The sequence below is a fragment of the Oreochromis niloticus genome, linkage group LG2 (assembly GCF_001858045.2).
Source record: "Oreochromis niloticus isolate F11D_XX linkage group LG2, O_niloticus_UMD_NMBU, whole genome shotgun sequence".
Taxonomy (NCBI): Eukaryota; Metazoa; Chordata; class Actinopteri; order Cichliformes; family Cichlidae; genus Oreochromis; species Oreochromis niloticus.
The window spans coordinates 15,090,001-15,102,745 of record NC_031966.2 but is presented as its reverse complement, the minus strand read 5'-3'; the positions used below and the strand labels follow the sequence as shown (position 1 = coordinate 15,102,745).

Below are 12,745 nucleotides of genomic sequence, written 5' to 3'. Positions count from 1 at the left end.
TAATAATAATAACTTTATTTATATAGCAGTCTTCACAGGATAAGTTCTTCACAATAATATAAATGTACGTAAAACAACACAATCATACAGCACAACTCTAGTTAAAAGCCAGTCTAAATAAATCAGTCTTTAATCTTTTAAACAGCAGCTAAACACAATCAAGGCAACGTAAAGACGAAGGCAAAGCATTCCACAACCTGGGTGCCACCCTGTAAAAGATCCATCTGCTCTGGTCTTAAAACGTGTTTATGGTACAACCAAAAGCCTTTGATTAGATGATCTCAGGCTGCGAGAGGGAGCGTGGGGTTCTAAAAGATCAGAGATGTAGGCAGGAGCATCACGAGGCAGAGCTTTAGAAAGTCAGTACTAAGAACCCTGTAGATTAAAAATGGCATGTCACTTCATATCTGTGTGAAAGCAGAAAAGTGAATGCTATTGGCAATTTAGTGTATGTAGTACAAGAAATATCTAATGTTAATTTTATGGAGCAAATCCTATGGCAAATCATTTAACAGACTGGGTTCATTTATTCAGAATCAAACATCTCAACCTCATGATTGTGCTCAGGGAGAAGTTAGATGGCAAATAGGCTGATTCGTATATAGCGCTTTTGTACTGTCCTGAAGCACTCAAAAACAATTGTACAACATTTTTATTCACCCATTCATACTCTAATGGATGGATCGGAGAACAACTTGGGGTTAGCACCTTGCCCAAGGATATTTGACATGCAGATTAGTAGATGTCCTGCTTTGCTTCCGGAGCTGCAGCCAGTCCCAAGTTAAAATAATACTTTACCAACTCAGTATGTAAATTTTCTATTTCAATCAACACCAATAGAAGGGTGAACTGCAAAGAATGTTCAACATATCCAGGATTACACCTGTACAAAGAGTTGGATCAGATAATGCAAACTAACAAGGACTATACAATCCATCTTTTTGTGGAAGTTAAATTGCTAAAAACTGAAATAAAAATTGTGAGCCTAAATAAATGTTGATAAGAGTAAAGTGTGAACGAAACCTTATCCCAGCTTTTTTGTTATAGGCATTTGAATGTTGAGGTGGGGGCACTGATTGAACTATTAGGCTGAAATTACTGAATCAATGTGATGAAACCATCATGATAATATTGCACTACTGTAATACTATGTATACTCTGTATGTAATACAATGTAATACTATTCATTTGATTTGATTCATTATATTATAAACAAATAACCTGGAAAACAAGAACAGGAAAACACAATAGGAACATTGAATGTAAAGCATCATGTTTTTGGTAAAATTAGTAAAAAATTCTTTGTATTTGTTTATTTTCAATATAAAAGATCAGTGCTGTAACCCAACCGACACACTTTCACATTCTGCATTTTACTTGAGAGTACACACTTTCTTCAGTTTCCAGTTCACCCTTCTTCTTCTTTCCTCTTGTCGTTTTCCTTCCAGAGAATTGCAGTGCAGCATAGTTCAGTTCACCTTCAATCTATGTGAAATAATAAAATTCTTATAATTACATCAAGCTGTTAGAAATCATTTTAGTGAAGTAAAAAATATGATGCCATCTTATTACTTACACTGTCATCCACAGTTTGGCTCAAGTCATCTTGCCTGGCTTGTGACGAGCTGTTTTCTGTGCATAATGGTGATGAAAGAGGAATATTATCTACTTCATTATTATTTTTTAAAATTAGGTTTCTAACCTGGCTAAGTCAATAATAACTTATTGACCTTGATGGAGTCATATATAATGAGATGTGCATAATGTCAGCAATATTAATAAAAAAAAATGTATACAAAGATATGTAAATTTACTTTTACTAATCCTATTTCTTTGAAAGTTACTTTTAATGTTAAAAAGAGAAATATTATTATGATTTTTCATTTATTTTAAACCACTTACTTTTAATTTGTTCACATGCTGCTCCTGGAGTTCGGCAATAGATGAAAATAACATTAAGAACTAGAGAAATAACCAAGCAGATTATTGCTATCACCAGTGCAATAAATGCAGAACCTGCCGTTTGCGCTGCAAAACAAAGACAACAAATTAAGAGTGATTCTAAAAGAGATTAATATTTATCTGATATGATATATTTCATAGTCATACCCATTTCTTGTTTAGTTCCATTTCCAAATAATATCAGCCCACATGTGGCCACAGCACAATAGTAAGTGGTAGCGTTTGAGGAGCTGACATTTTTAGAAGAGCGAAAAACACAACTCTGCTGAGCCTCAGATCTTTTCCCACAATCATGATGTCTGTTTCCTTCAGTGTAAATGATATCAGGATGAGATCCTTCTCTGAACCAGAACACATGGTGACCTCCTGGACATGTCTTATTTTCAGCGTCAGAAAATAGTGAACAGTGAAGAGTCACTGAATTTCCTGCATGGACTGTCTTCTCCTGAACTACAGTGTAGTTTACTGTCTGGGTGTTTCCTGTTTAATACAAATGTGTTGACAAATGTGACAATAAAGCACCTTTTGAAAGCCTGAGAAAAATGGGTGTAATGCATGCTAGTCATAAAACTATTAGGAATATATTTCACTTAAAACAATCATTAAGGTCACTGCAAACATCTTAAATATAAATTGAAAGTTTAGTAGGTTTTCCAAAAATGCTTATTGACATTTTAATTGTTTTGGGGGTTTTTTTTCACATTTACATGAGACAGTTTTAGGTACTGAGAAAAAAAAATCACAAAAGAAGATCACATTATTACCTTTTACTAACAAATATGTTCCGGTCCATGTAGTATCTTGGAGCCACTCTGTAAACCCACAGTGATAGATTCCCTCGTCGTCTTGATTTGTTCTGAGAATGGTCAGGTTGCTGACATTTTCATCATAATAAGCCTTCCATCTCGAGTCATCAAACGCAGGTGCAAACTTAGGTGTTGCCGATTCTTTCAGTGTCCAGATAATTTTCAGTGTGTCACCAGCTCTCTGCTGGTACCAGTGGATATCTCTACGGCCGGTCTCAGTTTTGGGCAGAACACATGTAAAGGTGACAGGTCCCCCAAGTTGAGCTGTAGTTATTGGAATGAGTGCAGCTAAATTGAAACGAAAAATATAAAATCTAAAGCAGTCAACAACAATAAAAAAAAACTGAAAAAAGAAATGTAAGACCAACCTACATATATGGAGAAAATACTTGATAGAATAAGAAAGCACTTACATACTCGATGAAGAAGAGTCAGTGTAACCCAGAACAAAAACATTTTGACAGTGTCCTCTGTTAGGGATCTAATAAGTATTTCTTTGAGTGTGTAGGAGGTGGAGGAGGTAACATGGACCCTCCATGTCATACTGTCACATACATCTGATTGGTTATCACAAAACATAGACTCAGAAGGCCACTTCCTGTGACATTGATCTTGCACAACAAGTCCTCAAACTAAGCTGATGCATCGCCCATTTCTTCCTATTATTGGAAACAACTCATTAAAATGCTCCTGAATTGTCAGATTGAGCAAAAATGTTTACTTTAGAAAGTGAATGTAGGATGGTGGCACAAACATGTATAACTACACCAGAGATGGGAGTTTGAGTCTTCTTTGAAACAAATTTTATGCTTTAAACACATTTTCCACTTTCTAGGTCATTAGGTGTTCCACATTCTGCACCATCTCAAAGCAAAGACTCAATGTTTATTTCCAATGGCATTAGAGCGCATTAACTTTCAAACATAAATACAGCTCATAATAACCACTTGTCCAAGCAGACAAGCAAATAGTAACTCATCACACACATTGCAAACAAACTAAAGTGACAAATTGGGATCTCTAACACGGGTAACTGGTTAAAACATTATTGTTGAATTATTTCTAAAACTTTTAATATATTTACTATTTATATTATATTTTGGTGTGGTCTTGATTTGTGGAGATGTGTAGCGTGTCATTTGGTCTTGTTACCCCAAGAGTTAAGCTATTCCAGGTACTCACCCATGGCAGGTGTAAAAGAAGGTAGCTGATGAGTGTTGCTGTATTCATAAAGTCCTGCTGTAACAATTACGGATGCAAATAGGTAGATTAATTTTAGGTTACCCTTATATCTTTTTGTTTAAACCTGATACCACCACCGGTCAAAGTGACATCTTGAAATGCAGTTTTTGGGAAAAGCTACAAATATTTTGCAGATTTGTCAAACACATCTTCAGCCCAGCAGCACATCTAAATAATTGCAGCAGGTTAGGTGGACTAGATTAAAATTTGATCAAATCTGAACTTTGATTCCAATATCCTTTTGGATTTTTTAATTTTTGCCATTAAATAATGGGCACAAAAATATTTCTTAGACCTGTATACTTTAAATTGGCTCTTGAAATTTTTAGCATAAACTGTCATATCATCCTTTTATCCTATGAAACATTTGTGACACAGGGCAGGAAAAGCCAATCAAAGATACAGACTGAGAGTTCCAGCTGTAATGCTATAAAGAACTGCTTGTTTGGCAATGGGCTTTTTATTTACTTACAATGAAATGTGCTATATAATCTCAATGTGCTTAACATAAAAGATGAAAACATTAAAATCTATTTAGGTCTACAACTCAACTCTTTAAAGCAATAAAAATAACCAAATAAACTTTACAAAGAAATAAAATTCAAGTTAACACACACAATAAGTGTAAGCCTTTGGGAATAAACAGGTTTTAAATAAGTTTTTGAAATTAGATCCATTAAAAAATACCCTCAACAGACTCTTGGAAAACATCTCCCTGTTCTCTAGGTGTGGCACTTGTGCTTTCTATTTTTCTCTGCTTCTTGCTACTCTGTCTTTCTTTTCCATTTCTGTGCAAGTGTTCAGCTGGGAGATATATGATTGACTGGGTAGCTTTCTTTCATTAATGTAGCAGTGATGTCCATTTTCACATTTAAAATGAAGAAAACTGATATGATTGGTCATTATTATACAGAATAGATATATAAAATTGATTAGTAAACCAACACAGATGTACAACTAAATGTTTTCATAACAACAGTGATCAGTGAGGTTTTACCATAAGGCTAATCATTTATGAATAACATACACTGTGAGTGGGAATTGATCTATATGCATATTAAATGAAAACAATTCAAAAATCCAATACAGTTTGATGTCTTTACATTAAAAATTAAAATTAGCAAAGATAAATAAAAGAAATTATACTTGCATGTAAGTCTAAATGCTTTAACATTTAAGGAAACATAAAGTTACAAATGTAACTTTTAACTTTTTAACTTTAACTTTTTTTTAGTTTGGTTTTTGCTGTGTCACATTTGTATTAAATTTGTCTGAATTTTTTGTTGAAAGAAGTTTTAACTTTGCAACCTTTGATTTAAAAAAAATCACATTTCAGCTTCCTCTCAGCCAGTCTTATATTTTCAGTTTTTCCAGCTTCTTATAGTTCTTGAACTGCCTCTTTAAAGTTACTACAGCAATTCAGCCTCCAGCTGTCCATCAGAGAGGTACATCTCTAAGCTATACAGGATATCAAGCAATATATTTCAGCAGTTTTGTTCACTTGTTGTATGTCTTCTTTGATCTGACCCAGCCATCAGGTGCATGGCAGTCTTGGCCATGCACCTGATGGCCAGAATCTTCACCTGAATCACATGTCTGTACCATCAGAGTCTGGCTTTGCACTTTTGTGTATGAACCTGGATTCTGTGATACATAGGACTCTGGAAACTGTGGGTTTTATGAAAAAAGGGAACCTCAGTTCAGAAGGGCCTGACTGGTATAAGTCACAAATGCACATCTAAAAACTGATAACCCATAAGCTGGACAGAAAATGGGGGAACACCAAGGCGTTTCCAGGCCAGCCGAGAGATATACAGTAATCTCTCCAGCATGTCCTGGGTCTGCCCCGGGGCCTCGTCCTGATGGGACATGCCCAGAACACCTCACCCAGGAGGCATCCTTAGATGCCCGAACCACCTCAACTGGCTCCTTTTGATGTGGAGGAGCAGCAGCTCTACTCTGAGCCCCTCCCGGATGGCTGAACTTCTCACCCTATCTCTAAGGGAGAGGCCAGCCACCCTTCGGAGGAAGCCCATTTCCGCTGCTTGTATACGCGATCTCATTCTTTCATTACCCACAGCTCGTGACGATAGGTGAGGGTATGGAGGGTAAATTGAGAGCTTCGCTTTTACTCTCAGCTCTCTCTTCACCACAACAGACCAGTACAGCATCCGCATGATGGCAGCCACAGCACCAATCTGTCTGTCCATCTCCGACCCCCTTCTCCCGTCACTCGTGAACAAGACCCCAAGATGCTTAAACTCCTCCACTTGGGGCAAGAACTCGTCCCCAACCCGGAGTGAGCACTCCACCCTTTTCTGGCTGAGGACCATGGCCTCAGATTTGGAGGTGCTGATTCTCATTCCTTCACACTCAGCTGCGAACCGTTCCAAGGCGAGCCGGAGGCCATCACCCTATGAAGCCATCATCACATCATCCGGAAAAGATTCTGAGACCACCCAAGTGAAAGCCTTCTGCCGCTTGGCTACGTCTAGAAATTCTGTCCATAAAAACCATACCATTTGTGTGGTTGTCAAACTTCACATAATCCATCCTTGTGATGACTTTTATGGCAAGTAATCAGAGTACTATAGAGTACAAGGGTGGGGCACCTGCAGGTCAGCCATTGCTGTATTGATGTGCAGAATGAACTGTAGGTAAAATCAGGCTGTTCCTTGGTGCATGCCTATGATAGTGGGGAAAGCCAGCAAGGGGAAATTTTACTGATTGGTAAAATAATTGAACTCACAGGATATTTAGTCATAGCTGAAATTATAAACACCCAGGAATTTTTCTAGAAAATGCACCTTTTCTACCAGAAAATCGTTACAATTGCAAATGTCTTCGTATATACATTTTTATTTCCTTTATGTGCAGTGTATCAACACAAAAACAGACAAAAAAAAGTTTCACACAGAAACTAAAAAACTGGGCTGGACAAAATTATTGGCACCCTCAACTTAATATTTGGTTGGGTGCTCTTTGGAAAGAAATAACTGCAATCAATCACTTCCAATAACCATCAACAAGCTTGCTCCATGTCTCAACTGGAATTTTCGACCATTCTTTTTTGCAAACTACTCAAGGTCTCTCAGATTTGAAGGGTGCCTTCTCTCAACAGCAAGTTTAAGATCTCTCCATAAGTGTTCAATTGGATTTAGATCTGAACTCATTGCTGGTCAGAACTCTCCAGTGCTTTGTCTTCAAACATTTCTGAGTGCTTTTAGAGGTAAGTTTGGGGTCATTGTCCTGCTGGAACTCTTATGACCTTGAACCCAGCTTTCTGACACTGGGCCCTACATTGCACCCCAAAATGTTTTGGTAGTCCTCAGATTTCATGATGCCTTGCACACAGTCAAGGCATCCAGTAGCAGAGGCAGCAAAACATCCCCAAAACATCTTAGAACCTCCACCATCTTTGACTTTTCTTCATAGGCCTAATTAAATTTTCTGTAGACAGTAGAATGATGAGTTTTACCAGCTTTATCTTTCCAAAACTTGTTCTCCCAGACCGATTTTGGCATGTACATTTTGGCAAACTCCAGTCTGTCTTTTTTATGTTTCTATCTCAGCAGTGTGGTCATTCCTTACAGATGCCGACAGATAGTTCGAGCTGACACAGTTGCACCCTGAGTCTGCAGAACAGCTTGAATTTATTTGGAAGTTAATTGAGGCTGTTTATCCATCATTCGAACTATCCTTTGTTGCAGAGTTTTAAGAATTTTTCTCATCCGTCCACCTCCAGGGGGATTAGCTACAGTGCTAGGTGTTGTGAACATCTTGATTATGTTGTGCACAGTGGACAAAGGGACATGAAGATCTCTGGAGATGGACTTGTAACCTTGAGATTGTTGATATTTTTCCACAATTTTTGTTCTCAAGCCCTCAGACAACTCTCTGTTCTTCTTTCTGTTCTCCGTGCTTAGTCTGGCACACTCAGACACATTACAGAATGATAGAGTGAACTTTTCAACATTTTAACTGGCTTCAGGCCTGGTTGCTATATTCCCAGCTTCTTGAATGAAAAAAAAAAAAACTACTTTTTTTTTTTTACTTTTTTTTTTATGTGTTTAAAAAAACACACAAAAAAAACTACTTTTTTTTTTTTTTTTACTTCAACCACAAAAGCATCAGGGAATATTGAACTACATCGTAAAAAGAAGACCCAAACCAAGATACAACTAATGGTTTTCGAATGTATTAATCAAGTTATTTACATTTCCAAGTTTGATAAAAGAATATTTATTAGCCATAGTTACTAGACATCGGTGTTAACTAGGCTGATAGCTGTCTACACCAAATAATAGAGGTACTGAACTTGACCTTTATATTTAATTCATTTATTCAAAATAGGTCTCTATGGCCTCTGGAATTGATTTTGATTAGAGCAATTTACACAACAGAAAAACATTGTTGGTATATTAAATCTAAACACTAGGTTGGAAGACATTCAAAACCCCTGTAATCACAATACTATCATCATACTTGCCCTATTACTTGTCAGAGGAATGAAAGCAGCAGAATCCTAACACCAAAAAGTAATACACTACATCTGAATTAAATGCATAGGTTTCCGAGAGACCTACTGTGCCAAAAAAAAAAAAAAAGGAACAAAAATCTAAAAATAAATAACTGGCACAAGTGTTTACAGAACTTGAAATAGTTTGCTTTGTGGCCTAATCACAGTCAACATATTCTGGACCACAAGCCATTGGTCTGACAATGAAGTTGTCACAAAAACCACAACATCACTTGTTCAACTTAAGCTGGAGGCAAGGCAGACGTTTGTGTGTTGGTTGCCACAGCCTGAGACCACGAGCCCTTTCTGCCCCTTCACTTCTTAAATTGACAAAGGAAAAAAGTTTTTTTTTTCATTGTACAACTGGTCCTGAACAAAATGTAGAACTGATATGCAAATAAAAAACATAATAAATCAAACAAATAAAGAGTTTAAAAACAAAACCATGCTCCCATCTCTCAAAAAGAAAGCAAGCAAAAACTGTCTTACTTTGTATAATCAGCTTTTTCTTTGCATGCAAAGCATTATTTGCAAAAAGAGACAAAGAATCATATATTCACAGTTACCAGTGATAAATGGTGGACACAAACATAAGCATTTCTGCGGTTGGCCTTTCAGCGAAAGCTGTGAGTACATACAGTGGGATGCAAAAGTTTGGGCAACCTTGTTAATAGTCATTATTTTCCTGTATAAATTATTGGTTGTTACATTTAAAAAAGTCAGTTAAATATATCATATAGGAGAGAGACACAGTGATATTTGAGAAGTGAAATGACGTTTATTGGATTTACAGAAGGTGTGCAATAATTGTTTAAACAAAATCAGGCAGGTGCATAAATTTGGGCACTGTTGTCATTGTATTGACTCCAAAACCTTTAGAACTAATTATTGGAACTCAAATTGGCTTGGTAAGCTCAATGACCCCTGACCTACATACACAGGTGAATCCAATAATGAGAAAGAGTTTTCAAGGGGGTCAATTGTAAGTTTCCCTCCTCTTTTAATTTTCTCTGAAGAGTAGCAACATGGGGGTCTCAAAACAACTCTCAAATGACCTGAAGACAAAGATTGTTCACCATCATGGTTTAGGGGAAGGATACAGAAAGCTGTCTCAGAGATTTAAGCTGTCTGTTTCCACAGTTAGGAACATATTGAGAAAATGGAAGACCACAGGATAAGTTCAAGTTAAGGCTCGAAGTGGCAGACCAAGAAAAATCTCGGATAGACAGAAGCAACAAATGGTGAGAACAGCCAGTCAACCCACAGACCAGCACCAAAGACCTACAACATCATCTTGCAGCAGATGGAGTCACTGTGCATCGTTCAACCATTTGGCGCACTTTACACAAGGAGATGCTGTATGCGAGAGTGATGCAGAGGAAGCCTTTTCTCCGCCCACAGCACAAACAGAGCCGCTTGAGGTATGCTAAAGTACATTTGGACAAGCCAGCTTCATTCTGGAATAAGGTGCTGTGGACTGATGAAACTAAAATTCAGTTATTTGGCCATAACAAGGGGCGTTATGCATGGAAGAAAGAGAACACAGCATTCCAAGAAAAACACCTGCTACCTACAGTAAAATATGGTGATGGTTCCATCATGCTGTGGGGCTGTGTGGCCAGTGCAGGGACTGGGAATCTTGTCAAAGTTGAGGGACACATGGATTCCACTCAGTATCAGCAGATTCTGGAGACCAATGTCCAGGAATCAGTGACAAAGCTGAAGCTGCGCCGGGGCTGGATCTTTCAACAAAACAACGACCCAAAACACTGCTCAAAATCCACTAAGGCATTCATGCAGAGGAACAAGTACAACGTACTGGAATGGCCATCTCAGTCCCCACACCTGAATATTATTGAAAATCTGTGGTGTGAGTTAAAGAGAGCTGTCCATGCTTGGAAGCCATCAAACCTGAATGAACTAGAGATGTTTTGTAAAGAGGAATGGTCCAAAATACCTTCAACCACAATCCAGACTCTCATTGGAACCTACAGGAAGCGTTTAGAGGCTGTAATTTCTGCAAAAGGCGGATCTACTAAATATTGATTTCATTTCTTTCTTTTGTGGTGCCCAAATTTATGCACCTGCCTGATTTTGTTTAAACAATTATTGCACACTTTCTGTAAATCCAATAAACGTCATTTCACTTCTCAAAAATCACTGTGTGTGTCTCCTATATGATATATTTAACTGACATTTTTTATTGTAACAACCAACAATTTATACAGGAAAATAATGACTATTAACAAGGTTGCCCAAACTTTTGCATCCCACTGTAGCTGCTTTGTTTCTGTTTCACTCTCTTCTTTATTATCAGGAAGTTGGTCTTGCAGTACTTTTTTTATCTACTTTAAAGAGGCAAGTGGAATAAAACTATAACTGTTGTAATAATATGTATAACTGAACAGCTTATAAGAGCTGTGGAACAGGAAGGAACAAGTGTACATCACACTGTGACAGTTTTTCCTTTTCTGTGGTTTTTCTTAGCTGCTGGCAGAAGAGGGGAGGTGCTAATCATTTATCCCTTCCTGGTATCCATGGCAATGTCTTCAAATGTTTGCTATATTATTAACCATACTTTTGAAGTGTTATTTTTCCTACACACCTCACTTGTATAGTTGGTGATAGGTGGTTGTAAATGCTTGTTGCTTAAAATCACAAAAAATAAACAATATTTGTGCTCTGCATGGCATTAAAGTAAAACTAAATCATTTTGGTTTGTCTATATAAAAAGAGTCTTGTAGGTGCTTTGTCATGTCATATCCTGTTGAAGGGCACAGTGAGCTCTGTTCTCAGTAAACAGCTTCAGTGTTTGGTCAAAGAGTGGAGAAATGGCCCACCAAAGCCTTTGTCTGTCAGTGTAGTTGTTGCATGTGGCTTTGCTTGTTTTGTGTTTTTGTTAAGAGAACAATGCAGAGGGCCTTAGAAAGTGCTTTTAGATAGATAAAAGATACAATGTTATTCACTTGATTTTATATTTTTAAACATTTCTAAACAATGACATTAACTTTTTTAACCACATTAAATGTCAAACTCAAAAATATTTCATGTGTGGAAAGTTGTGCTGGACCAAACACATTTGTCTGCCAGGAGCTGCATGCTGTTAGTTCAACACTGCCACTTCATCAGGTACACTTGTTCACTCTAGCTGAGCTCCAAAAGATATTTGGCATGCAGACTTAAGCAGCCAGGGATCTGATCACCAACCTATTGATTATTAGATCTCCTGACTACAACCACCTCTAACAATTCCCACTTTGTTATAAGTTTTTTGGATGGTGGCGTCAGAATTTGTCTTTAAAAAACAAGCGTGGATCCATCCTGCCTTGTATCATTGGTTCTGGTTGTTTAATGTTGTGAAGGATATTTTCTTAGAACTCCTAGTAATAACTGAGCATTGCTTAAAAACCACACAGCCTACTTAAATATTGTTGCTGATCATGTCCACCTCTTTATGACCAGCGTATCCATTTTATGATGGATGCTTCTGGCAGAATAATCTGCTATATTCAAACAATCTCAAACCTGTCTCTTGAAACTGTCAATGAGTTTACTGTACTCAAATGGTCGTGACTGTCACCAGATCTTAATCCAATGAGTACCTGTGGGATGGATATGGATGTACAGCTAACAAATCTCCAGTAACTGCTTCATGCTATCATGTTAATACCAAAGCACCAAAGTCTATGAGGAATGCCTGCAACAGCATCTATACGGGGTAATAAATAATAATAACTGGAATAAAGACAGTTTGGAAAGCAACTTAGGGCTAGTAAGGTGTAACTATTTAAACCGCCGGTAAGTCCTTTGGCAAAACCACTGTCTGTCTGCAAGTTTCAGTTTCTGTTACGTTGTCTCTAACTGGACATGGTATGAAGCCAAAAATATAAAGGCTGTTCTCACAACAACTGTATCTCTTTAGCATCAGTTATTGCAGTGATATATCTCATGTGCTCTCTATACTATGACAAAAAAAATGCACAGGAGAATTAGTAAAACTGCTAAGATTTATGTTAAGATTAAGAAGGCTCTACGACTTCCACTATCGGCCATGCTTAAAGCTGTGGTTGAGAGGAAGTCACTGAACAGTCTGCTTTACATCTTTAATAATACATAAAAATAAAATCAAAGAAATTAAAAGGGTGCTCTTTTAAGAGAGAGCGTGAGAGAGAGAATGAAAAACATGGAGGACAATGTGGAAATGAACAGAAGGAGC

At 37.4% G+C, this 12,745-nt stretch overlaps 1 protein-coding gene across 1 annotated transcript; it reads right to left on the bottom strand.

Annotated features, from left to right (window-relative positions):
- On the bottom strand, nt 1-3,330 carry LOC106098089 (uncharacterized). The gene is made up of 6 exons (XM_019364322.2): nt 3,182-3,330; nt 2,727-3,056; nt 2,110-2,442; nt 1,903-2,028; nt 1,577-1,632; nt 1-1,485 (listed from the first exon to the last, which is right to left on the bottom strand). The coding sequence occupies exons 1-6, from the start codon at nt 3,309-3,311 to the stop codon at nt 1,360-1,362; spliced, it is 1,101 nt and encodes a 366-aa protein (XP_019219867.2). The 5' UTR covers nt 3,312-3,330; the 3' UTR covers nt 1-1,359.
- Between the last annotated feature and the right edge of the window lie 9,415 nt (nt 3,331-12,745).

Bases quoted from the DNA above. Each gene is read 5' to 3' on its own strand.
- LOC106098089 (XM_019364322.2), bottom strand. From the start codon at position 3,311: ATGACATGGAGGGTCCATGTTACCTCCTCCACCTCCTACACACTCAAA. The intron at 2,443-2,726 runs GTAATAATGTGA...TGTATTAAACAG, and splicing joins AACATATTTGTTAGTAAAAG to GAAACACCCAGACAGTAAAC. The intron at 1,486-1,576 runs GTAAGTAATAAG...TATTTCACATAG, and splicing joins GCCAAACTGTGGATGACAGT to ATTGAAGGTGAACTGAACTA.